The following is a 27,595-nucleotide window of genomic DNA, read 5'->3' as shown; positions in this document are numbered from 1 at the left end:
GTTTTAATAATAATGTCAAATTCACAATTTGGCTAAATAAGATAAACATAATCTGAATTTGTTATGATTGCTGCTCAGATTGTTCTGGTGAACTCAATTATGAGACAGATTGGATTATTTTTTTAAACTAATTTGTTAAAACTGTTTCTTTTTATTAATTAATACCAAATAAAACAACACAAATACACAATCATGAATCTGGAATAAAAAACTCAATTTTTTCCTCTATTGAAACAATTTGAAACAGGAACAACAAGATGAGAGAAACATTTGTACGGATGAAAAGCTGGACAGAAAGCAGAGGAACATGGCAGTCAGTCAGCATGTGTGTTGGTGGAGCCTCCCTTGTTTGTATGGATCATGAGGAGAGAGAGTCCACAGCAGTACACCATGCTCTTCACTATCATCACTGTGTAAACCAGAGAGAGCAGCTTCACCCTGCACTGGGACTGGAAGGAGACTGGAGACAAGACAAACAGCACAAGTCAACCATTCCTCTCTGTTTGCTCATTCATCCAACTATGGAAATGTTTTGCATTTAGTCTTCAGTAAAGCCGTTTAGATTCTGATCATCACACACTGTAAATCCCCCAAACTGTACAAATGATTTGTTGTGAATTTGCAAAGGCAGCAGGTGATCTTACAGTCAGTTTGTGCTGGTATCCGGGCTTCCACCGCGCCTCCTTGGTGCTTCACGGAGCAGACGTATGGATACGCCGCCGCCTTTTCCCGATCGATAAGCAGGATGGCGGCGGGGCGGCCCGGCTCTCCGAGCTCCACCGTCTCTCCCTCAGTAGTCCCGGTCTCCTCTCTCCTCCAGGAGAACCGGACCAGAGGAGGAAACATGGATGTGGCCAGACACAGCAGGGAGCTCTTCCCCTTCAGGTCCGCTCTGGACGCTGGGTACACGCTCACTTTGGGCTTCACGACTCGCTCAGCTGAGGTTTGACAAGACAGTCACACATTCATCTAGTCAACAGCAGTTTACAGCCAGAGATAAAACACCACATCACATCATGAAGCATACAACACACATTTACCATCAGATACCATACAACACACATTTACCATCAGATACCATACAACACACATTTACCATCAGATACCATACAACACACATTTACCATCAGATACCATACAACACACATTTACCATCAGATACCATACAACACACATTTACCATCAGATACCATACAACACACATTTACCATCAGATACCATACAACACACATTTACCATCAGATAATATATCAAATATATAAAATATATTTCCCATCATATAAAGAGGACCATATTGGAAATAAGTTTTGGAAACTTTATGTGTTTTCCTCGATGATTTTAATTAATGCATGACTGATGGCTGTGCATTTTTTTTATATTATCAAATAAACAAATACATATAAATAATATATAAAATACATATGGTAAATATATTTTATATAGGCCTATTATATGATGGTAAATATATTTTGATATAGGAAATCTATATAATATAGATTTAACATCATCGACCATCAAAATATATTTATCATTATATACCATATAAATATATTAACCATCATTGAATAATTTAAATTATTTATGATATTTTGTATATTCCTTTAGCAGTTTTAAAGCTGAATTAAAAATCTGGCTTAAAGCTAAACAAACATGCAACCACTGATTTGTAGACTGTAACTGACTTCATTTTTAAAGCACATGCACTCTGCACTGGTTTTTACATTTTGTATACTTCAATGTCTATTATGTGTTAATGTTGTGTGTTTGTATTTGCTGCAGATTGTATATATGTATGTTTTGAATTGTAACCTGCCAAGGGACTGCAGATGAAAATGAGCTCTAAGCTAAATCTGGTACAATACATCAAATGGTAACATTGATGTTTAACATTGTACATGGTCCCTTACAAATAAATGAGATAGATCAAATAATAAATAAAATATCTGTAACCTACAGATTAAGAGGATGTTATTATGGGCTGTATGAATATGAAGCAATAGAAATCCTTTTCCTCCATCATGATAATTCAGTCACATACATTGAATATCAGCCTGTGATAATATAGAATGGAATTAGAGAATCAGTGCTGAGTTTCTCAAATCACTTGGCAGATTTTTAAGATGTTCGGCTGCACAAGAAAATGATGAAGCAACACAAACGTCCTTCACATACTAATTTAGTTTTTAATGTATGAATGGCTGCATATTGAATTCTCAACCAGTGATGAAAGACTAACATGTAAAGCCTAAAGCAGCAGAAAACAAACTAAAGACACATTTTCACTGCAGGAAAAAGGAACATTTTGTCTTACCTGTCACATACAGTCTGGTGCCAGAACCAAAGATCTTGTACCAGTAGTAGTTTCCTCCCACAGTGAAATATCCTGTAACATAAACTGTCTGTGTTGTTCCATCTGTCAGCTGAGGTGAACATGTCCAAATTATTGATCAAGTCTCATATTTGGGCTTCATGATGTTTCTCTAATGTTCATATCAACATGACTGTCAAATCTTCATTTCTGGTCCTTTATTTGAGCCACTGAGGCAGAAAGAGGCGGGATCCTAGATTCCTCCTAGATTTAAAATGAGTCCAACAGAGGAGACGTGTTGTCTATCAGTTTAGAAACATTTACTAAATTAGACTTTAACTCACTGGAAGTTGCTCTTCTGCGGCCGATTGAAACTGCTTTTGAAACTTTATTTGTCATTCCTACAGTTTCACAGCTTCACTCTTGAGCAGGGGGTTCAGCGCCTTGCTCAAGGGAACCTCAACAGGATTAAAGGAGGGGAGAGCGTTACTCCTTACTTTCCTTGGACACATTTGAACAAGGAGTCTTGGGATTTGAACCAGCGACCTCTCAGTCACAAACCTGCTTCTTTAACTTCCAGGTTTCTCTCTCCTGGAAGTGTGGAACCTTAAAGGTGCGTTCACATCAGCACCAGCAATCGGCTTGGCTTCCCATTGACGTCAATGGAAAAGCAGGTGAAGGTGTTGCCTGCCATTAACTAACTATACTGAACAAAAATATAAACACAACACTTTTGGTTTTGCTCCCATTTTTCATGAGTTGAAATAAAAGATCTAAGACTTTTTCTATGCACACAAAAGGCTTATTTCTCTCAAATTTTGTTCACAAATTTGTTTAAATCCGTGTTAGTGAGCACTTCTCCTTTGCCAAGATAATCCATCCACCTGACAGGTGTGGCATATCAAGATCTGATTAAACAGCATGATTATTGCACAGGTGTGCCTTGGGCTGCTCACAATAAAAGGCCACTCTAAAATGTGCAGTTTTATCTTTAAGACATTTATTAGGCACTGAACTATGGATCTCACATGACTCGGGCTACAGATTTGCATTTTTTGAAACCCAGTCAGTATCTGGTGTGAGCACCATTTGCCTCATGCAGTGCGACACATCTCCTTCACATAGAGTTGATCAGGTTGTTGATTGTGGCCTGTGGAGTGTCGGTCCGCTCCTCTTCAACGGCTGTGAGAAGCTGCTGGATATCGGCAGGAAGTTGCTGGATATCAGCAGGAAGTGGAACACGCTGTCGTACACGCCGATCCAGAGCGTCCCAAACATGCTCAGTGGGTGACATGTCTGGTGAGTATGCAGGCCGTGCAAGAACTGGGATGTTTTCAGCTTCCAGGAACTGTGTACAGATCCTTGCAACACGGGGCCGTGCAGCATCATGCTGCAACATGAGCTCTGGTGGACATTCCTGCAGTCAGCATGCCGACTGCACGCTCCCTCAAAACTTGAGACATCTGTGGCGTTGTGTTGTGTGATAAAACTGCACATTTTAGAGTGGCCTTTTATTGTGAGCAGCCCAAGGCACACCTGTGCAATAATCATGCTGTTTAATCAGCATCTTGATATGCCACACCTGTCAGGTGGATGGATTATCTTGGCAAAGGAGAAGTGCTCACTAACACGGATTTAAACACATTTGTGAACAAAATTTGAGAGAAATAAGCCTTTTGTGTGCATAGAAAAAGTCTTAGATCTTTTATTTCAACTCATGAAAAATGGGAGCAAAAACTAAAGTGTTGCGTTTATATTTTTGTTCAGTGTAGATCTTCAGCTGCAGATGATGTTGCTCTCTGAACAGAGAAATGTTCTCTCTGGTATCTAGATCCACTGAATTTCCACCTAAATAAACGCTTCAATTGGGCCGGAACGATCCGGCAGCCTCAGTTTAAAGAAAAGTTTTACCCATATACATAAATATAAGGTGTTTCCTCTCTGGTCTGCCAGTCTTTCCCCCATATCTATATTATCTATATCTATATACAGTATCTATATCTATATTCTATCTATATTGTCATGGCGGTCCGCCACAGTAAGATCATGACCACCATGTTAAAAATATTGGCAGCGGGTTTGTGCTCCTTCTCTTGTCTAATGTTGTCTGTGTAGAAACAATGCTGACTGTCATACAGCTGACTGAACTTTACACTTTACTGATTCACTTTATATCCTCCATCTTCTTCACTTTCTTCACACACTCTCACGTTAAAGCTCTCTCTCTCTCTCTCTCTCTCTGTCTCTCTGTCTCTCTCTCTCTCTCTCTGTCTCTCTCTCTCTCTCTCTGTCTCTCTGTCTCTCTCTCTCTCTCTCTGTCTCTCTCTCTCTCTCTCTCTCTCTCTGTCTCTCTCTCTCATCAGAATCAACACAAAAGTCTAAACAATATATAAAAAATTACAAGTAGAAATTTCACTTTTCTCTCTTTTTATCTTTCTTCTCTTTCTCTTTTACATACTACCTGTTTTAGAGTCTGTCTGTCTGTCTATTTATCTGTCTGTCTGTCTGTCTGTCTGTCTGTCTGTCTTACATCTAATCATCAGATCAAATGTATAAATCAACCCCAGCAGTAAAGACCCTGGCAGGTTGATCATTAAATCTATCTGTGATTTTGTGGTACAGATGTGACGGTGTTACAGAGTATTTCCACTGTGTATTTCTGTCAAATGTATTTTAGTCTGAATCAGATTTCCTGGCAGTAATTTCTGACTTGATAACATTGTTGTTTGAAGTCAAAGCTCTTCTTCAAAGTTTAAAAATGGATATAATATTGGGGGGGTTACACTGTCCAAAGCTCAATGTGTACGCTTCTTTAGATGTGTACACATTGGAGGAAGCTGGAGAACTGAGGACTTGTACCTCAGTTTATTCAACACCCAGGATATTGGTTCTTTATCGGCAGATGGGTTTGAAGAACTCACGGTGGCAACGACACAATGTAAAGAAAAGCTTCAGAGCTCAGAGACATTTCTGTGTCTTCAGCAGTGTCCTCTAAGAACCAGATGACAACTGAGATGGGAGGTGAAATATCTGAACCTGGGCTGTGGTTTCCTGCTCTCAGATCAATGTCTCTTCCTCTGAGAAACAGAGTCGCCATCTGTTCATTTCTTGGTTAACGCTGCAGAGTTTTTGTACAGGGTGGAGGGATCACTTCTCACTGTGGGAATCTAACTTATAACAGGAGCAGTAGTAGGTGGCTGAATGGAGGAGTTTTACTTTATTGATCCGCAACTCACAGCCTTTCCCCTTTCTTACAGCTGAGAAATCATCTTTTTGAGGATGGCCGTAACCCGAATAAACTGTACCATCCCTCCTATTAATATTAAGAATCACTGTGAATGTTTCTGTCTCTTTCTTCTGGTACCAGTATACATGATCGCTGTAACACTGGTCAGTGTTTTTACAGCTGAAGGAAACCTTCTCATCTTCTCTGCTGGTCAATGATAACTGGTCCTGAAGCAGCTCTGCTGCCATGGCAACCGCTGCTGTAGAGAAACGGACACATAAATGAAGGTTACTGTCACAGAGTTTGTTAAATGTTGAGTTTGTTGGATCCTGATTGGTTGGAAACACTCACCTAAACACAGAGAGCACAGAGCAACACTTGGGAGGAAAAGCATTTTCTCCAGTGACGTTTCCTCTGTTGAACCTGGTAGAAGTGCGGCTCCGGTTCAGCTGAGGCCAGATAAGGACGGCTTGTGAGATCACATGAGGGCCGCGTGGTTTCTAACAGGTCCTCAAACCTCCCATCGCTCCCTGCGGTGGACAGATAAGGCCGCCGGTTGTGATCGACAGCTCAGTTGAACCTATGGTGTAGTTTTCCATTGTGTCAGAGGTTTTAAAGGGGAGAGGAGGCGGACCAGAGGAGCAACAGGCAGCACACAGTTACCATCCAGATGGACGACTGGATCCTGGATCCTAGAACACATCAGAGAGTTAGTCACTATTTTAACACTGAACATAATCATCTGTATTCATAAAGCACTTTCCAAAACACAGTTACCATCCAGATGGACGACTGGATCCAGCATCAGCCTGCTGCTCTTTCACTAAATATGTCGTATTCTGTAGAAACTGCATCATGGTGGAAATGAGTCTCAACCCAACAAATAAATAAACTACAAATATAAACAAAATAAACAACATGATGACAGAGAAATGGCTTTTAGTATATATTTAGTTTATATTATTATATACTAAATATATTGGATTACATTATGATCAGCCCAGGAAGCAGCAGAACTAATTTATAAATCTATTTCTCCCATTTGCAGTTTAATAAAGCAAAACATTCATTATGTAAATTACTGCTGAATATTTAGAATATTAACAAAGGCAGCGTGACACAGTTATCATAGAAAACATCAATTAGACATTTTGCAAATGATATAAAATTTAAATTTCTTGCAAAGTTACACTCAAATCAAATTGAAAAATAATTCATTAATTTACCATGGATGAAAAAAAAATAAATAAATTGAACACAAACTGATTACAATTAAACTATTTTTAATATAATACTCCCATTTTAAAATCCATTGATGTATAATAAGCTACTTTCTGTTCTTTACATATATATATTTTACATAATCCAACACTCTTTTGTTATAGAGACCACTTCACATTAAAAATTTGGATTAAAAATATTTAAAAATAAAAACTCTGAATTTATTATGTTGCTGCTCAGATCATAATAAAGAGGATGAATTATTGTATATTTGATAAATTTCTCATTTAATTAATTTCCAGCAAATAAAAAACAAAACAACAAAAATACAGAATTCTGAATGTAGAACAACATAAAAGCCACCAGCTGTTATTCAGAAATCTCACTACTATATTTAACAACTGGAAACAGAAATGATAAAAAATAAGAGAGAAATATTTCTATCAATCAAATATTTTTTTCATTATATACCATATTCTCTATACAGTGATCAATTAGACTCAAAAACATGAATGATGAAGAATTGATTAGTTATTGGAAACCAGCTAATATTACCTAAATCCTCTGAAACACAACAGGCTGCTGCTGGCAGGAACTGTCCTTTAAAACACAAAACCATACACACTCATCCATAATCAATAAGAAAGTGTTCCATAATACACAATTAATAGCAGAGAATTAGATAATACAGTCAATAACAAAGAATTAGAAAATATAGTCAATAATAGAAACAGAGACAAACAGATGCTGCTGTCCACTTGTTTTAATATTCTGATTTAAATGAATATTTTCTCCTTCCATTGGCTTTGAAACAGGAAACTGACTCACGGCAGAAAATATTTTTCCCTTGTTGTGTTTTAGTAAAATATAAACTTCAGTTCAGACAAAAACAGAATTGAATAGAGTCCAGATGTCAAACCGTCTCAGTTGTCAGAGTTTTAGTCCCAGTCCAGATGAAACCTGATCACCAAGAAAATCACACCGATATGGAGTTTGATTCTGTGATGATATGACATCAATATTTTAAAGTGAGATATTTTGAAGTGAGATTTCCTCTGACAAAATGCTTCATAGCACAAAGTCAAACCAAACGAGGGTATTTTTAATGACGGAGACACTTTACAGACCGGATCCAACAGATTTTACAATGATTGAATAATAAAGTGAATAATGAAGTCTTCATGTGGTCTTTTAAAAGGATTTGAAAAGGTGAAACAGTCAGTATATATCCTGTCACCATGTTGAGAGGGAACTGGATTTATTTGGATTGTGTTGAACTAGATGTTTCCCTACAGAATTACACTTTCTGCATTAAAGGTTCAACCTGCCATCCAGTACAGAGAGAGAATACAGAGGAAAAACTACTTTGAAATTCTTACACTTTAGTCATTTAGTTGATGTTTTTATCCAGAATAACTGACAGTGATCATCAGGAATATTAGTTATCTGTTATCTGCTGCTGTGACCTCTGACCTCTGACCTCTGACCTCCCTGCTGATCTAGGAACTGAAGCTGATCAGAGGTGATGAGGAGGAGGTGATGAAGAGGAGGTGATGAAGAGGAGGTGATGAATAGGTGATGAAGAGGAGGTGATGAAGAGGAGGTGATGAAGAGGTGATTAAGAAGAGGTGATGAGGAGGTGATGAAGAGGAGGTGATGAAGAGGTGATTAAGAAGAAGTGATGAAGAGGTGATGAAGAGGAGGTGATGAAGAGGTGATGAAGAGGAGGTGATGAAGAGGAGACACTGTCTTGACAGAGGAGGAGTGATTTGTCTTGTTGGAAGATGTTGAGTTAAATGGGAAACAGCACATTGGTTCATGTTTTTACTGAAGAAACAATACTGTTAGTGGATGTGACTGTTAAAGTGAAGTTCATACAGTCCAGTCCTTCAGTCAGACCAGAACCAACAGTGAATCCAACCTGATGACATCATGAAGGTTCTTCTGTTATTATTTCTGCAGCTGTGAAAACAACACAGAGCCATCTAGTGGAGAAAATGAAGAGAGAACACTGACTGACCTGAAGACTGACTACTACTACTGTTACTACTACTACTAATACTACTGTTACTACTACTACTAATACTACTGTTACTACTACTACTAATACTACTACTGTTACTACTACTACTAATACTACTACTGTTACTACTACTACTAATACTACTACTGTTACTACTACTACTACTACTGTTACTACTACTACTAATACTACTACTGTTACTACTACTACTAATACTACTGTTACTACTGTTACTACTACTACTGTTACTACTACTAATACTACTACTGTTACTACTACTACTACTACTACTACTACTGTTACTACTACTACTAATACTACTACTGTTACTACTACTACTAATACTACTACTGTTACTACTACTACTAATACTACTACTGTTACTACTACTACTACTACTACTACTACTACTACTACTGTTACTACTACTACTACTACTACTACTACTGTTACTACTACTACTAATACTACTACTGTTACTACTACTACTAATACTACTACTGTTACTACTACTACTAATACTACTACTGTTACTACTACTACTACTACTACTACTACTACTACTGTTACTACTACTACTACTACTACTACTACTGTTACTACTACTACTAATACTACTACTGTTACTACTACTACTACTACTACTACTACTACTACTACTGTTACTACTACTACTAATACTACTACTGTTACTACTACTACTAATACTACTACTGTTACTACTACTACTACTGTTACTACTACTACTACTACTACTGTTACTACTACTACTAATACTACTACTGTTACTACTACTACTAGTACTACTGTTACTACTACTACTACTACTACTGTTACTACTACTACTAATACTACTACTGTTACTACTACTACTAGTACTACTGTTACTACTACTACTAATACTACTACTGTTACTACTACTACTACTACTACTGTTACTACTACTACTAATACTACTGTTACTACTACTACTAATACTACTACTGTTACTACTACTACTAATACTGTTACTAGTATTACTACTACTACTGTTACTAGTATTACTAGTACTACTGTTACTAGTATTACTAGTGCTACTACTACTACTATGTTTTAACAACATGTGTGTATCAACTCTAAATGCTGTTGCCCCTCTCAAAAACAGTCAGTTTAACTCCCTGGATAAATGATGTCATTCGCAGCCAAAAAAGGGAATGTAGAAGGGCAGAGCGAAGATGGAAGTCCTCCAAACTCCATGTTCACTATTTACTGATGAAAGACCTTCTGTCTTCCTATAATCAAAATATTAAAGCTGCCAGAATTGCATATTTTTTCTGAGTTAATTTCTGCGAATCGGCACAATCCCAGGTTTTTATTCGACAAAATTGACAGCTTTGTGAATCCTGCTCCTGCTGTTGTCTCTGCCTCATCCTCTGAGGACTGTGAGACGTTTCTATCTCATTTTGTCCACAAGATTGAGGACATTAGATCGTCAATTACACCACCCAGTTTAACTGTTGATCTCCATCAAACTTGCCCAGTCTTATTGAATAATTTTATGCCAATTTCTCTGCAAGATCTCATGGACACTGTATCACACATGAAACTTTCATCAAGCCCTGTTGATATTTTACCCACTAGATTCCTCAAGGACATCATTGGAACTGTTGGTCCTTGTTTGCTCAATATTGTAAATAGCTCACTCTCTTTTGGCCATGTTCCTGATTATTTTAAACACGCCAGCATTCAGCCTCTGTTGAAAAAACCCAGTCTTGACCCCACTATACCAAGTAGTTATAGGCCCATCTCTAAACTACCATTTATTTCCAGAATTTTGGAGAAAGTGATCTCAAAGCAGCTCCTTGATGTGGTCGAAAGAAATAATGTCTTTGAGAAGTTTCAGTCAGGTTTTCGTCAGCATCATAGCACCGAAACTGTACTTCTCCATGTCACAAATGACATGCTGATGAGTGCTGATACTGGTCAGCACCAGTAAGTGCTGGTGTTACTTGACCTAAGTGCCGCTTTCGACACCACTGACCTTGCTATTCTAATAAACAGATTGAGGCAATGTGCTGGTGTCTCTGGGACGGCCCTAAACTGGTTTACATCTTACCTTTGCAACAGGAAATTGACAGTTGGTAACTTCACATCATCAGTCTCTGAAATGACATGTGGGGTGCCTCAGGGCTCAATTCTTGGGCCAGTATTGTTTTCCATTGATATGATACTTTTGGGACAAATTATCCGTCAGCATGACATTGCTTTTCACTTTTATGCGGATGACACGCAATTGTATCTTTCAATTAATCCGAATGATTTCAGTAGTCTGACCATTTTACGTGATTCTTCAGCTGATATCAAGGACTGGATGGCTCACAACTTTCTCCAGCTCAATTCAGATAAAACTGAAGTTCTTATTATTGGTCCTGAATGCTTTTCTAAACAAATTCAGCAGTACCTAGGCTCTTTTACAAGCAACGTTAAGCCTGTGTCAAAACATCTAGGGGTCATCTTTGACCCAAACTTAAATTTTGAACATCATGTTAAGAAATTGGTACAGTCATGCTTTTTTCAATTAAGGAACATTGCCAAAATCAGTATTTTTATTTTTTATCACTCTTTTCACAACACTGAACAGGTTATTAATGCCTTTGTGACATCACGTTTAGACTATTGCAATGCATTGTTTACCTGCCTGAATCAGTCTGCCTTGGGACGGCTCCAACTAGTTCAATACACCTGTCTTAGCTTCTTTACACTGGCTTCCAATAGAGTTCAGAATTAAGTTTAAAATTCTTCTAATTACATATAAGGTCTTGCATGACCAGGCACCTGAGTACATCACTGAACTGCTTCATCCATACCAGACCACAGGATCCCTTAGGTCTTCCTACCAAGGTCTCTTGGCTGTTCCAACATGCAGACTGAAGTCAAAAGGTGATAAAGCTTTTGCAGCAACGGCACCTAGACTGTGGAACAGTCTGCCTCCCTTTGTAAGATTGTCTGAATCCGTTACTACTTTTAAATCACATCTCAAGACACATTTTTATGGTTTGGCTTTTAACTGATTGTACTTTTGTCTTTCTGTCTGTTTCTATTTTCTCTGTAAAGCACTTTGTAAACTCTGTTTTTTGAAAAGTGCTATATAAATAAAGTTTATAAGTATTATTATTATTATTATTACTACTACTGTTACTACTATTACTAGTACTACTACTGTTACTAGTATTACTACTGATACTACTACTACTACTACTACTACTACTCTTACTAGTATTACTACTACTATTACTACTACTGTTGCTACTACTACTACACTCTACGAACCAGTAATCCCTTAAAATGCCCTTAAATTTACATTAATTCACCCCTTAATTCATGCAGAATCCCCTTAAAATGAGTTAAGGGAGTTATTAATGGAGGAGATCCCATCAAAACCTCCTTAAACTCCCCTTAATGTTTGACTCCTTACTTTCTAATTTAATGTAAAATTCAGGGAGACAGGAACTTTTCCATTAATAACTCATTAAAAACCTGTAAACCTGCACAAAAGACATTAAAAATTCCTTAATTACTAGAGTCTGTGTGAATCAACCAATGAATAAATCCATTAAAAACCCATGATAGTAACATTATGTTATTTTTAATGGATTATTAATGTTTATGTAATGGAGAAATTAAGGATATTTCAGGGATAAAATTAAGGGGTTTGGTTTCGTAGTGTAGGCTACTACTACTGTTACTAGTATTACTACTATTAATGCTACTTCTACTACTAGTAGTACTACTAATAATAATACTAAAACTACTACTACTTACTACTACTATTTCTGGTCCTATGGTACTATGGAGAAAGGAGGAGGAAAGGAGGAAAATCAGTGTTGTTGTAATTGCTGCTGGTCGCCAGTAGAGGTCAATGTTTTCACAGCATGTTTAAATTTAGTCTTGGTCTTTTGATGAAAATAACTTTAAATTGACTCTTATTGATTACAATTAGTCAATTGTTTGCTGACTAAAAGTATACAGTCGGCCTCTGATTTTAGTCAACTAAAATAATTACATTATAGTAAATTAAAATGTGTACACTTGGTTCAACATTTCAACAGTTCAACATTAGAGAAAATAGCAGCACTTTGCTGGTGCAGATCACATTTGCAACATTTAAACATTTTCCTATTTTCTGTTCTGTCCAGCTCTGTACTCAACATTAGAAATGGAACAGTCATTTTTTGTGAGAACAAAGTCAGGAACATTAAATTGAATCTGTCAAGAGCAGGCAATAAAAACCATCATGTGACTGCAGATCTGAATAACCAGGAGCTTCACCTGGATCAATAAACCTTCCCATGATGGAAAGCAACATCCTAAATAAAATCTCTTCTTCCTCTTGTTTTCTCCTCCTAGACAGAGATGAGTTTGATTTCAAATCGGTGTGAGATTTTGACCATTTTACTTCTGAAACAGCGTTGGATTGTCTCTCTGGTTCATCATGCTGCTCACTTCGCTCTTTCATTTGTTTTTTTCTCTCGTCTGAATCTGCTCTCTCTCTTCTCAGGCTCAGTCAGCAGAAACATCTCAGAAATCCATCAGCTGTCTGTGAGTGAAGCTTCTACAAATGAGACGTCATGCTTTTCTTACAGTGAATGCAGATGGAAACTCTCATGTGCGTCTCTTTGTTTCTCTTGAGGGGTTTTAGGAGAAATAGTAATTGATAATTCAGATATCTATAATCCCAAATTAATGCAATATTGAGATGTGCAATAAAGAAAAGGCGATGTTAAGGAACAGAGCTTTCTGATGGGTTCAAACATTTTCTTGAACGTGTCAAACAGGTTTCTTTGCACTGCATGCTCACAGGTCAGTAGTCAAAAAGTCTTAAATCCAGTTATTAGAGATATTGTTTTCCACCATGTGATGTCAGGTTTCTCTGATGAATCCAGAACAGAGTTAGTAGTTCAATCTGCATCCTGCTGCTTTACTGAACACAGCTGGACTTCATGTCTCTTAACTATTCATTTCCTGCTGTCCTGTGATCAGCTGTTCAGTCAGAAACAGGCTGGTTTTCACAGCTTTTGGTTTTTGAATTGGTCTTCAATTAAATTCCAGATAGCATGAGAAAGTCTTACATGTTTTGTGAAACCTCCAGACCCCTCAGGTCACCAGCCATCCTTTAGACCAGTGGTTCTCAACGTGGGGTCCGGGGACCACCAGGGGTCCTTGACAGGGTTCCAGGGGGTCCCCAAAAAATTGCTGAATTGTTAAACTTCATTATTTCATTTACAAGAAGTTAACACAGTTACAGAATGTAGAAGAATGACTATTTTGTGTCACTGTTATCTCTCTACCTACAATACAGACAGTCATGGAATTCTGGACAAAATCATATCTAACAATAAAAATATTATCAGATTTGGGTTTGAGAGACAAAATCTCATCAAATGGGGGTCCGTGGCTCTAATGTGGCCTAAATTAGGGTCCTTGATATGAAAAAGGTTGAGAATCACTGCTTTAAACTCCTTTTCTACTCTAAACATCTAGTTGGCTGCTGAATTTCAGGAGCTACAAAATGAGAGTTTGGATTAAAGTTTGACACTGCGAGTGTCCACTAACTCGTTTTTTAGTTTTTTTCCTGAAGGCAGTGAGACACAGGGAGGCGCTGTCCTTATACAGCTAACAATAGGACAGACAGGCCTTTTCCACAGCAGAACATGTCCAGTATTTTAATTGGTTAGTAACCTGGAATAGTGGTAACTGGAAGTTAAATGACAATGCTGGAAAAGACTGTTTGTCCCTGTAGGCCGAGGCCGACATCAGCAGAACTCACTCAGTCCCGCCTGCAGGAAACGATTTTATTGCACTTTTTACAATATCAACATGTTGACTAGTTTCACCTTCAGACACTCTAAGTGATTTCAATATTGCCCACATGTAAACTCAAATGGTATGTGATAATGTGATAGACAAGAAGGAGAAGAAGAAGAAGATGATGATGATGATGATGATGATGATGATGATGATGATGATGATGATGATGATGATAGTTTTGATCCCAGTTCTGGTTCTAGTGCGGCCTGGCCTAGGCCAGATCTAAGTAATGATGCTTGTAAATGTAAATTCAGCCAGAATCACCATTACCGAACAGACAAGTCAGTCTACACTTAACATGAACTACACTTGGCAGATTCCTGCGGTCACGTTTGGTATGGAGAGAAGCCCACACCAGACTCTGTTCAAAACCCTGTCAGTTTCATGCTGCCTTGCTTACCGGCCACACCTGGTGGAACAAAACTCCAGGCTGTTTCTGAATCACCAGGAGACACTGACTTTGTTTCTATAAAACATTTTAAACTGTTTTCGCCTGCTAGTCCCACAACCGTCTTCCATCAAAGCACACTGGCAGCGGCAGCAATTGTAAAAGTTGAGATTTTATTCAAATAAAGTGCAGCTTGCTGGATCAGATGTATGCCGCATTTACTAGACGGCCCTCCTCGTTAATATAAAGTGATAAGTCTTGTTCTAGGGGTTCTGTGTACTTGCCAATAAGCAAGGCAGCATTAAATTCCCAGATTTTTGAATGGCGTTTGGCGTTCAATTCTCTACAAGCTCAGGCAGAAAAGAATCGCTGCCTCTTTAATTTTCCGTCGTCAGGCAACCACACACACACACACACACACACACACACACACACACACACACACACACACACACACACACACACACACACCTCTGTTAGCCACCGTTAGCTAACTCACACTGTGACACTTGATATTGACAGTTTATATTTTGTCGTTTCCTTCGGAGTGGGCTGCAGAACTGTGCAACTAGTTAGCATTTGGGAAAAACTAACGTAAGCTAAAGCTGTTTGGGCCAGGTGGAAAGCGGAATAATACCACAGCTAAGAAAGCTAACGAACATTAGCTCCTGCTGTCCAGTGATGATGAAAACAAACCATACCATTTGAGCAATAAATCAACCAGATGTACATAAATTAGCTGCCAACTGTTGCTGTGGTATTCTCAGAAATCTGACGGTATATAATAGCTATAGCTAGGCCTAATGTTTGGATGCGCTCCATCTGAGTGACTATTAGCTAGATAGCAGGTCTAAACTCCGCCCGTCTGTAATGTTAAACAACAAGTGTTATTCAAGCCCAATATACAAACCACAATACACCACAAGGTGATGGCTGGACTGTGCCGTCAATGACGCTTTTATTAAAACTGTGAGGGACAAATCTACAAGATACAGGAGTGGGAAACGATCCATCTATTCTGCCTTATCGACTTCCTGATAAAACAAAACATTGCTTTGACGCGTTGCATTCTGGTAAATGTAGTCTAGTTAGCGTTAACGTCGCTCATTTTAGCCATTAAACAATAGATAAGTGTTAAACAAGATAGTTTCTCTTGGATAATTGAAAAATATTGACGGAACTCAAAAAGAAAAGAGTCGTTTTTACTCTTATTTATGAAAACAGTAAAACGGAAATATACAGCACAACTACAAGTCCCATAATGTGACGTCATTACGCCGGTTACGTTTTGCAACAGCCAGTCGGTAAAGAAAAAACCAACCGCTTCCGTGTTGTTCTTCTGTTATTCTAGCAAATAGCTAACGTTACGAGAGTCAAAGCGCATTTGACAGCCCGCCCGGAGTCTAACTATCATGATTTTGTGAACCTGACAGACAGTACAGCTTTATCATCCGAAATGTCGCTGCTGCAAAGCTCGAAGAAAAAGGACAAGCGTATTTTGTCTGGTACCTGCCCAGACCCGAAATGCCAGGCGAGGCTATTCTTCCCTGCTTATGGCTCCATTAGCATTGAATGCACAGAATGTGGCCAGCGCCACGAACAGAAGAACCTTTTAAACGTCGAAGAAGTAACTGATCCAGATGTGGTGCTTCACAATCTTCTAAGAAACGCCCTGCTCGGTGTCACTGGAGCCCCGAAGAAAGGAACCGAGCTGGTGAAGGTAATGGGGCTTTCTAATTACCACTGCAAGCTTCTGTCTCCAGTTCTCACCAGATACGGCATGGATAAACAAACTGGCAAAGCCAAGCTGCTGAGAGAAATGAATCAAGGTGAGATGTTTGACTGCTCACTCCTAGGGGACAGGGCTTTTCTAATTGAACCGGACCATGTGTCCACCGTTGGTTATGGCAAGGACAGGTCAGGCAGCCTCATATACCTCCACGACACTCTGGAGGAGGTCAAGAAAGCCAACAGCAACAGAGAATGTCTCATCCCTGTTCACGTAGACGGCGACGGACACTGCCTGGTCCATGCCGTGTCGAGGGCGTTGGTGGGCAGAGAACTGTTCTGGCACGCCCTGAGAGAAAACCTGAAACAAAACTTCAAACAGAACCTGGACCGCTACAAGGCCCTCTTTCAGGATTTTATTGACGCTGCTGAATGGGAGGACATCATCAATGAATGTGACCCTCTGTTTATCCCGCCCGAAGGCGTACCACTTGGACTACGAAACATCCACATATTTGGCCTGGCCAACGTGCTCCACCGACCCATAATCCTGTTGGATTCCCTGAGCGGAATGAGGAGCTCTGGGGATTATTCAGCCACCTTCCTGCCTGGGCTGGTGCCCGAGGAGCAGTGCAAAGGGAAAGACGGGAAGCTCAACAAGCCCATCTGCATCGCCTGGAGCAGCTCCGGCCGCAACCACTACATCCCTCTGGTGGGAATTAAGAACACCGTGCTCCCCAAGCTGCCGGCCCGGCTCCTCCCGAAGGCCTGGGGCGTTCCTCAGGAGCTCATCAGGAAGTACATCAAGCTGGAAACGGATGGGAGCTGTGTGATTGGTGGCGACCGTAGCCTGCAGGACAAGTACCTGATGAGGTTAGTCAACGCCATGGAGGAGGTCTTCATGGAGAAGCACGGCATCCACCCCTCCCTGGTGGCCGACGTGCACCAGTACGTCTACAGAAGGACCGGGGTGATCGGCGTCCAGCCCGAGGAGGTGACAGAGGCGGCCAAGAAGTCAGTGATGGAGAACCGGCTGCACCGCTGTCTGATCTGCGGCGCCCTCTCCGAACTCCACGTACTGGGGGAATGGCTGGCCCCCGGTGGCAAGCTGTACAACCTGGCCAAGTCAACTCACGGTCAGCTACGACCGGACAAGAACTACAGCTTCCCGCTAAACAACCTGGTCTGCTCTTACGACCCTCAGAGAGACGTCCTCGTCCCGGACTACAAGCTCAGCTCCCTCAACACCTGTAACTGGTGTCACGGCACCTCGGTCCGCCACATCCACGGCAACGGGTCGGTGGTGTACCTGGACGGAGACAGAACCAACACCCGCTCCCAGGGCGGAAAATGCGGATGTGGCTTCAAGCATTTCTGGGAAGGAAAAGAGTACGACAACCTCCCCGAGGCTTTCCCCATCACTCTGGAGTGGGGAGGGCGGGTGGTGCGGGAGACGGTGTACTGGTTCCAGTACGAGACCGACGCAGCTTTGAACAGCAACGTCTACGATGTGGCAATGAAGCTGGTCACCAAGCACTTCCCGGGGGAGTTTGGCAGTGAGATCCTGGTGCAGAAGGTGGTCAACACCATCTTGCATCACACCGCTAAGAAGAACCCGGACGAATATAACCCAGTGTCCATCGACGGGGCCCACGCCCAAAGGCTCACTGACGCCACGGAGACTCTGCAGGCCGCGGACCCGCAGCCGCCCACCAAGATCATCCTGACCGGTCAGAAAGCAAAGACTCTTCACAAAGAAGAGCTGACCATGAGCAAAGCGGAGCGCAGCCTCCAGCAGAGCATCAGTGAGCAGGCCTTCGTCACCCAGAAGCGAAGGACCGACAGGCTGAAACAAGAGCAGAAGGGGCACGGTCGGACATCTTCCCCTGGTGGATCTCCAGAAACGTCCTCCTCCTCTGCTCCGGCAACACCCACCAAATCCACCTCCTCGCCCTCATCCAATAAGGAGAAGAAGATCCGCGTCACCACCAGCGACGGTAGGCAGGCCATGCTGACCCTGCAGGCCCAGACTACCTTCTTAGAGCTCCAGAGGAGCATCGCCAACCAGTTCTCCGTGCCGCCGGCGCAGCAGTGCATCCGCTATGGCTTCCCGCCCAAAGAGCTCGTCCCTCCAAAGGACGGGGAGGAGAACGAGCCGGTGGCGCTGCAGCACGGCGACAGGGTGACGGTGGAGATACTGCGGGGCCCCGAGGACAAGACCCCGGCCTCCATACCCCGGGCCTCCAGCTCCCATTCGTCCCTGCACTCCGTGAAGAGCGAGGACGCCGTGACGTCAGGCAGGATGAGCAGCCGCGAACTCCAGGACAGCATCGACCTTGAGATGTCCTCCCTCTGTCTCCTAGCAACCTTGATGGGTAAGAATACAGAAGAGTTTGACATGTAGGCCGCCTCCGCCGAGGTTTACTCTGCTCCTTTGTGTTTTAATGAAACGCTTTCTACTGCCGGCAAAACTGAGAGTTGAGCCCGCCGGCTGAGCTGCAGAACTGTTACAAAGAGGTTTTTAGGCAGGTAGGCTGAGTCAAATTATACAGTTAGGGAACACAGCTATTGATTTTAGCCTTGTGTTTGTAATTAGAGTTTCTTGATGAACATTTAGCCTGCTCTGCTGCTACAGACTCAGGCCGGTTCTCCCAACTTCTTATCCGTCAGAATCAATTTGACGCTGCTTTTAGACACTTGTACCCAGAAAGCACGAGGCCGGTAACAACCGCTATCCCAGAGTGTGATTGGTCAGAGAAGCCTCCAGCTGATCTAATCCCAGATCTATCCAGGTGCACAGCATACATGCATGCTGGTTTTGGATTGGTTACAGGAGGCAGGGTGAATAACAAACTGCAGGTATTGAGTTACCGGCCGGTTGAGCTCGCCAGCCGGATCCCAGTCCAGCCTGTCGGATAATTACTGTTCTCCTTTATGAAATGAGCTACTGAAGCGTTTTGATCATTTGCCCCGCACAAACCACCAGAAAGTCAGTGTGTGTGTGTTGGACCGTGGGGTCGGCCTCTGAATGTGCTGATGTAGGCATCTCGCCCTCTCTCACCTGCCAACAGGGTCAAAGGTCAGGGCTGCGTTCAGCAGGCTATAACGCTGTAGAACGTTCAGATAAACAGATACGCCAGCCAATAGTCTGTATGACAAAGGATGAGTAAGAGTGTCGGTCGATGTGCAGAACGTTTTATCTGCACTTTGAACTCCTGAACGCTCCCCAGGCCTCAGCACTATATAGCACTAGCATACTGCTAGCTCATGTGCTGTGCTGTTGTGTTACAGCCTGACAGCTCATTCCTGTTATGAAGACATCTCTCCATTTTGGGGGAAAAAATAAAACAATAAAACATTAGTTTGTTATTCAATATCTCTACAGTCTAGAGGATCTAGTTAGTAAAAGTGAGTGACCTGCTATCCTTTAAAAACTACATTCATCATCGTTTTAACTTTGTGCTTTCAGTCATTTTGTCAGAGTAGGTGTCACTTTTTTCAGATGGTGGAGATCTCATTTTGTTACGTTATATATATATATTATATTATATTATATATACGTCTGTATAGAAGGATTTGAGGATATTTGAATTTCCAGTGGTGACATGGCAGATTTGACCCCAGGCCGCCTAGCTCTCTCTACTCTCAGTTCATTTTTACTGTACTTTTATTGTCTCCACAGTGACATTAATCCTTATAAAACCAAGGTACCCATAGAAGTCAATGTGTTTTCCAAACCTGCAAGTTCTGGGAAATTACATTTATGCACAAGGTTTTAGGAAATATCCTGAGAATTGGTTTCAACCAGTGAAGAGTTTTCAGTCAAACATGGATGCTGGTAGTTAACTTTACAGGAATAATGAGACAAATGACACATTTCCTGATTACAGACGGCCACAGTGATGCAGCCAGTCGAGAAAGAAAAGTCAAAGAATTTAATTGGCAAAAAACTGTTGGGACCCTGTAAAAGTGGTTAGATTGAATTACCAACATGAGGAAAAATACTTAAGTCTCCTAACAGGACGTGGAAGATTAACACGTTTCAACCTTGCGGTGGGTTTAGTGTCGCCTCCGCTCAACCTTTTAATTTCTGTGCTGTTTCCCCCTTAAACTTTTCCTTTCTCTCCTTTCCAGGTGAGGATGTTTGGTCCTATGCAAAGAAACTGCCACACTTATTCCAGCAAGGCGGCGTCTTCTACAACATTGTGAAGAAAGATATGGGTAAACTCTTTTCCAGTGAATTTCCTTGTGAGGTGGCAGTTCTACTTGAGATTATGTGTTCAATCATGATAAATTACTACTTCCTTCATGGTATTTATCCTGACCTCCCTTACAATATTTGGTAACGTTAACTTACATAATATTTGATTACCATAACCTCTTTCATGAATCTCATAATTGTTAGTAATCCTAATATCGTGCTGAATAGTATTTAAAAGTACTTAATAATCCTAACTTCCTTCAGGACTGATGGACGGGAAGCACTGCACCCTGCCTCACCTGACGGGGAAGACGTTTGTGTACAACGCGGCGGAGGAGCGTCTGGAGCTTTGCGTGGACGCCGCCGGTCATTTCCCCGTGGGCCCCGACGTGGAGGAGCTGGTGAAGGAGGCGCTGGCCCAGCTCCGCTCTGAGGCGGCCACCAGGGGGAGCCGTGAGGGGAGCCCGTCCCACGGCGTGCTGCGGCTGGGCAGCGGCGGCGTGGTCCGCAAGAAGGAGCAGCTCCAGAGCGTCACCGCCTTCCAGGGCAAAGGTCACTCCCTGGGCAGCGCCGGAGGCTCCTCCCCTCCCGAACACCGGCCCATCACCCGCCAGCACAGCAGCGGCGTGGACCTGAGCGCCAGCGTGTCTCGAGGCCCCCCCGACCTGTCGGACATCCCCGAGGACGCCACCCGGGAGCTGGTGCGCATGGCGCCGGGCTTCGTCACCATGAAGGACGGCCGCAGCCTGGACCCCGGCCTGATGGAGCAGCAGAGGAGGAAGCTGCAGGAGATGGTTTCCTCCATCCAGGCCTCCATGGAGCGCCACCTGAGGGAGCAGCAGAGCATGGCGTCCGGAGGGGGCGGGGCCACGAGGGAGCGGACAGGCGGGGCTAAGACAGGCGTGGCCCAGTCCTCCCCTACCGTAGGCCACCAGGAGCCTTCATCTATGGACGTAGCGGCCTCCGGCTCGACGGCGGCCGGCAAACCGGAGGGGAAGGCGACGGGGTCGGAGGACCCGGAGGAGATGGAGAGTCAGGAAGCCGGGCAGAGCAGCTCCGCCGAGCCCATGGATCACTCCTGATCCCCCCCCTCCCCCTGCCTGGTCGGCATCTCTGCGTAATGCCTCAGGTCGGATCCAAAAGCTTTGGTCTTCATTGTGTTTTGTTGTCTTTACTGCATGACTAAAGAGAAGGTCGACCGTCTCATCTTATCGCTCTAGGAAACACGCTGCGAGGGCCGAGCAGGAAGCCGGGGCTTGATTCATGTGTGAAACGCATTCCTGTAGATAGAAGAATCCTCTGAGTCTTAAGGCATAGAGAGAGATGAGCCCATCCCCCCCCCCCCACTCCCCCCACGCCGGCAATGTAATGTTCAGCAAACATGCTTCCATCAAGTGCACACTATGAAGTGCACCAGCCTCCGTAAGCATCAACGCCTTCACCACATCATCTGCTTCTCCACCATATTGTCTGACGACCGCAGGGAGAAAGCTGGCTCCATTTCTTTTACTTTGTGACCTTTGCCCCTGCAATGTTTTTTTCCATGGAGGAAGAAGAAGCTCCCTCACACCCAGCATCACCTCTCAGAGTAGCCATTTAATATTCCCATTTTGCTATTCCTTTGGTTTGAAAAATTACATAAAATATTACTAAAAATGTAATTTACGGGAATGCCATTAAAAACCTATAGCCAATGGAAATTATTTAATTGAAAAAAAAAGAGAATTATATTGTTTATGTGTGATTTCTCTTGAAAATACCTGTTCAAGCCTCATGAGGTTTCTTGTGTTCTTACTGTCATGTATCGGCTCATTGGTTCAATAGTTGCTTTATGCTTGAAATCGCCCATAAAAACTAGAATATGGCCAAAGATAAAACAAGTTAAAGTTACTGTTCCAATTGATAAGCAGCATGTAGGTCTGACGGCTGGTAAAGAAAACGCCCGGGGCCTTGAAGCCTTCTGCTCCTCCACAGGCCTGCAGACTTCTGTCCTATGCAAAATCTCCACTGAACTTCCAAAAACCTGCAACAAGAAACACCTGAGCAGCAGCCAGGAGGGCGAACCGTCCCGCCATGTCGGTGTACAGCTTCACCACCTGGGGGCGCTGCTGCAGAGGACAGTTAACCTGGGCTTCGTCTGTATTATCTATCAGATGAATCTAGCGAAGTCTGTAGCTTTACAGTGGAGAGATTTCTGGATTTGATTTCCCAAAAGGCCAAACAGAAAACTCGTCTCCTTCTCCCGGTCCTGTTGAGTCTTTTCAGCCTGGTTACTAGTCAGTAACAAGTCATCAACTGTGACACTCAGAAATGGAGAGAAACAGACAGTAGCTCTTGATTTTTTTTGTTAATTCAGAGTTTCATCTGAAGCACAGTGGGGTTGGCTGTTTGGAGGCAGAGGCCCTGGATAGAACTAGGTTCAAGTGACTGTTGAGAAGTAGAAGCTCCGGTCAGTTTACACTTCTGTTGCCAACACAAGAAAAATCTCCACGTTGCTCTTGAAATGACATGGTATTGTTGGACGCCGCCATCGTCAGCGTTACAGCCTTAAAATCCCTTCGTTTCACCTTCAAATCCCTCAGTTTTACCTTCAAATCCCCCAGTTTTACCTTCAACTTCATCAGTTTCACCTTCAAATCCCTCAGTTTTACCTTCAACTTCATCAGTTTTACCTTCAACTTCATCAGTTTTACCTTCAAATCCCTCAGTTTTACCTTCAAATCCCCCAGTTTTACCTTCAAATCCTTCAGTTGTACCTTCAAATCCCCCAGTTTTACCTTCAAATTCTTCAGTTTTACCTTCAAATCCCCCAGTTTTACCTTCAAATCCGTCAGTTTTACCTTCAAATCCCTCAGTTTTACCTTCAAATCCCCCAGTTTTACCTTCAAATCCTTCAGTTTTACCTTCAAATCCCCCAGTTTTACCTTCAAATCCTTCAGTTTTACCTTCAACTCCATCAGTTTCACCTTCAAATCCCTCAGTTTTACCTTCGAATCCCTCAGTTTTACCTTCAAATCCCCCAGTTTTACCTTCAAATCCTTCAATTTTACCTTCAAATCCCCCAGTTTTACCTTCAACTCCATCAGTTTCACCTTCAAATCCCCCAGTTTTACCTTCAAATCCCCCAGTTTTACCTTCAAATCCCTCAGTTTTGCCTTCAAATCCCCCAGTTTTACCTTCAAATCCTTCAGTTTTACCTTCAAATCCCCCAGTTTTACCTTCAAATCCTTCAGTTTTACCTTCAAATCCCTCAGTTTTACCTTCAACTCCATCAGTTTCACCTTCAAATCCCTGTTTCACCTTCAAATCCCTCACTTTCACCTTCAAATCCCTCAGTTTTACCTTCAACTCCATCAGTTTCACCTTCAAATCCCTGTTTCACCTTCAAATCCCTCACTTTCACCTTCAAATCCCTCAGTTTTACCTTCAAATCCCTCCATTTTACCGAGTCTCTGCCTGACTTCTGGACAGGTTTTCTGATTTTGGCAAAAAAAAACAAAAAACAAATCCCAGTTCTGTTTGCACCTGTCTCAAAATGTGAATCACAGGTATTTTTTCTTCTTCAACTCTTCTAAGGTTTATTTCTTCATTCAAGTGAACAAAATCTAAGACTTAGCACTTTGAGAAAAAGAGGGAATGTTAGCGTAGCAGATCCATACTAGCTGTACCTGAATCTAGTCTCCGGTCTCATCAGTCAGTCAGTCAGTCAGTCAGTAAACCAGTCAGTCAGTAAACCAGTCAGTCAGTAAACCGGTCGGTCGGTCGGAGGACAAATCAAAAGGAAATGTCAGTTTCCTCACAGACGACACTGCTACAACAGACTTGAAGTTTGTTTTCTTTGACTGCTGTACTAATGACATGTATTGTAATCCAGTTGTATAATAGTATATATTGTAGTATACTTTGACCTGTACAGAAACACAGATTGTTCAGTTCCTTCATTTTTTTTTTTTTTTTGTTAACTTTTCTCTTGTTTGCTAATAAAATATTGATGATACCACGGCTTCAACATTGCTGTTTGCATGTGTGATGAATTTTCAACCCAACAATAAAATGACTTCCTTCACTTGTTTTGTACGTTGTGGTCACTAACGTCTTCATCCTGTACGTTACTGTACGTCGGTTTAATTCCCATCCGGCCTGTGACCAGGAGATCACCGGTTCGAATCCCCGCACCAGGGGAAGTAAATCACTAACTTCAGCTGTTATTAATGTGCCTTTGAGCAAGGCGTTAAACCCCCACCTGGTCCAGCAGAGGACTGTGGTTGCGCTGAGCAGCTCCCAGTGTGAATTATAATGGTTAAAAAAAAACAGATCTGGTCTGAAGGAATAGGAATAATGCATTTTATTTCTAACACTCTTCATTATGAAAACAATTCTCAAAGTGCTGCAGAGAAAAGAGAATAAACCAGGTGAATCACAGCAGAGAAATTGATTCCCAGAAAGAGACGGATTCTCCTGTTTTCCCTCAGGGAGGAAGCCTGTTGTGTTCCTCTAGTCTGCCACTAGATGGCGCTGTAAGGTTGAAGATAAAACTGTTTTAGGACTGAGCTTTCACTGAAAACTACAGCAGAAAACAGCAGCTTTTCTCACTGTGGGGCTGCAGATACTGGGTTGGTCAGGTCAGCACTGCCATAATAAGGTTCAATAATAATAATAATTTTTCTTTATATAGCACCTTTTAAACCAGAGTTACAAAGTGCTTCATAATCAAGAGAATAGATTGAACGAATGGCATCAATAAAAACAACAGAGCAGTGATAAAAAAAAATGGAGGATCCAACAAATGGAATAAATAACAGACAAGGCAACAAGAATCAAATAAATTAAAGAGTCAAAATAAACTGGTTTGTTACTGGTAATCACCAGTTCAAATCTCTGCAGCGCTGAGACAATCTGAGTGAGTCTTCCCTCCCTCGACAAATACTGCCAAGCTGCTTTTGAGCAAAGCACCAACCAGCTGCTGCAGTGTGAATGTGTTGAACTGTGTGAGTGTGAAGCAGGAAAAGAGTTTGCAGCTCAGCAAAACCTTAAAAAAGTGAAAAGGTCAAACAGTCCTGCTGCCTCCTGCAGATGTTCTGGATGATCTGTGGCTGCTAATTTTCATCATCATGAGGCAAATCAGTCAGTCAGTCAGTCAGTCAGTCAGGCAGTCAGTCAGGAAGTCAGTCAGTCAGTCAGGAAGTCAGTCAGTCAGGCAGTCAGGAAGTCAGTCAGTCAGGAAGTCAGTCAGTCAGTCAGTCAGTCAGTCAGGAAGTCAGTCAGTCAGTCAGGAAGTCAGTCAGTCAGTCAGTCAGGAAGTCAGTCAGTCAGTCAGTCAGTCAGTCAGGAAGTCAGTCAGTCAGTCAGTCAGTCAGGAAGTCAGTCAGTCAGTCAGGAAGTCAGTCAGTCAGTCAGTCAGGAAGTCAGTCAGTCAGTCAGTCAGTCAGTCAGGAAGTCAGTCAGTCAGTCAGGAAGTCAGTCAGTCAGTCAGTCAGGAAGTCAGTCAGTCAGTCAGGAAGTCAGTCAGTCAGTCAGTCAGGAAGTCAGTCAGTCAGTCAGTCAGTCAGTCAGGAAGTCAGTCAGTCAGTCAGTCAGGAAGTCAGTCAGTCAGTCAGTCAGTCAGTCAGTCAGTCAGTCAGTCAGGAAGTCAGTCAGTCAGTCAGTCAGTCAGTCAGTCAGTCAGTCAGTCAGTCAGGTAATGCTCTAACCCTCTGCCTCCAAACAGCCAACCCCACTGTGCTTCAGATGAAACTCTGAATTAACAAAAAAAATCAAGAGCTACTGTCTGTTTCTGTCCATTTCTGAGTGTCACAGTTGATGACTTGTTACTGACTAGTAACCAGGCTGAAAAGACTCAACAGGACCGGGAGAAGGAGACGAGTTTTCTGTTTGGCCTTTTGGGAAATCAAATCCAGAAATCTCTCCACTGTAAAGCTGCAGACTTCGCTAGATTCATCTGATAGATAGTGAGATGATGCACTTCTTCAGTTGGCCTCTTGAGGGCGTTTTTGACTGTGAGCTGCAGTGTTTCCATACAGAGGCACAAAATCAAAAGTTGCTCAGTGTGTATAAATGGATCTAAATGGATCTCTAATGGCCTGATGTTGCATCACATCCTGTCTGTCATGTGGATGTACAGACAGCAGACCAGCAGACTGAACTCAGTCCAGATCCCGGTGTGAAAACAGTGAAACTTAACATTCCACAGTCAGGAACAGATCTGCAGACAATAACTCGTCTTCTGCCCTACAGACTTTAACAGTAGGTGACTTTAACGTTACACCTTATTTCATGCACATACCCTAAATCATCCAGGACAATACAATGTTTACTGGATCAAATGCCCCAATAAGATTTGCCTTTCTCTGTTTCATGCACAAGCCAAATGTTCAAAATTATAGAAAAAAGTTGTTTTCTGGCTTTGCAGCTGCTAAAAAGACTATCATCAGTAACTGGTTTACCTGATATTTGCATGAAAATAGTATGGATACACTCTTCAAAACATTGTAAATCTTGAGTGTATAACTGCCAGATAAAACGAGGCAAACCCTTCAACTGTGGATGCATGGAAATGTATTATCTAATATTTCTGACTTTATTGTATCTTATTGTAACTTTATTGTATTGTATCTTAGTACTCTGAATTACATAGAGGAACAAAATCTATGAAC

General features: G+C 42.0%; 2 protein-coding genes across 2 annotated transcripts; one reads left to right on the top strand and one right to left on the bottom strand.

Moving 5' to 3' along the window:
- Positions 1-229: 229 nt before the first annotated feature.
- LOC144542165 (uncharacterized) lies at positions 230-6,133 on the bottom strand. Its single transcript, XM_078287900.1, has 5 exons — positions 6,052-6,133; positions 5,681-5,793; positions 2,312-2,420; positions 658-938; positions 230-485 (listed from the first exon to the last, which is right to left on the bottom strand). Exons 1-5 carry the CDS (start codon positions 6,131-6,133, stop codon positions 315-317), a joined length of 756 nt encoding a protein of 251 aa, XP_078144026.1. The 3' UTR covers positions 230-314.
- Positions 6,134-16,329: 10,196 nt separating this feature from the next.
- Positions 16,330-23,873, top strand: vcpip1 (valosin containing protein (p97)/p47 complex interacting protein 1). The gene is made up of 3 exons (XM_071917482.2): positions 16,330-19,116; positions 20,876-20,962; positions 21,207-23,873. The coding sequence occupies exons 1-3, from the start codon at positions 16,470-16,472 to the stop codon at positions 22,022-22,024; spliced, it is 3,552 nt and encodes a 1,183-aa protein (XP_071773583.2). The 5' UTR covers positions 16,330-16,469; the 3' UTR covers positions 22,025-23,873.
- The last annotated feature ends 3,722 nt before the right edge of the window (positions 23,874-27,595 follow it).

This window comes from Centroberyx gerrardi, chromosome 13 (assembly GCF_048128805.1).
Source record: "Centroberyx gerrardi isolate f3 chromosome 13, fCenGer3.hap1.cur.20231027, whole genome shotgun sequence".
NCBI lineage: Eukaryota > Metazoa > Chordata > Actinopteri > Beryciformes > Berycidae > Centroberyx > Centroberyx gerrardi.
The sequence above is the reverse complement of the archived record's forward strand: the minus strand, read 5'-3'. Positions and strand labels throughout refer to the sequence as shown.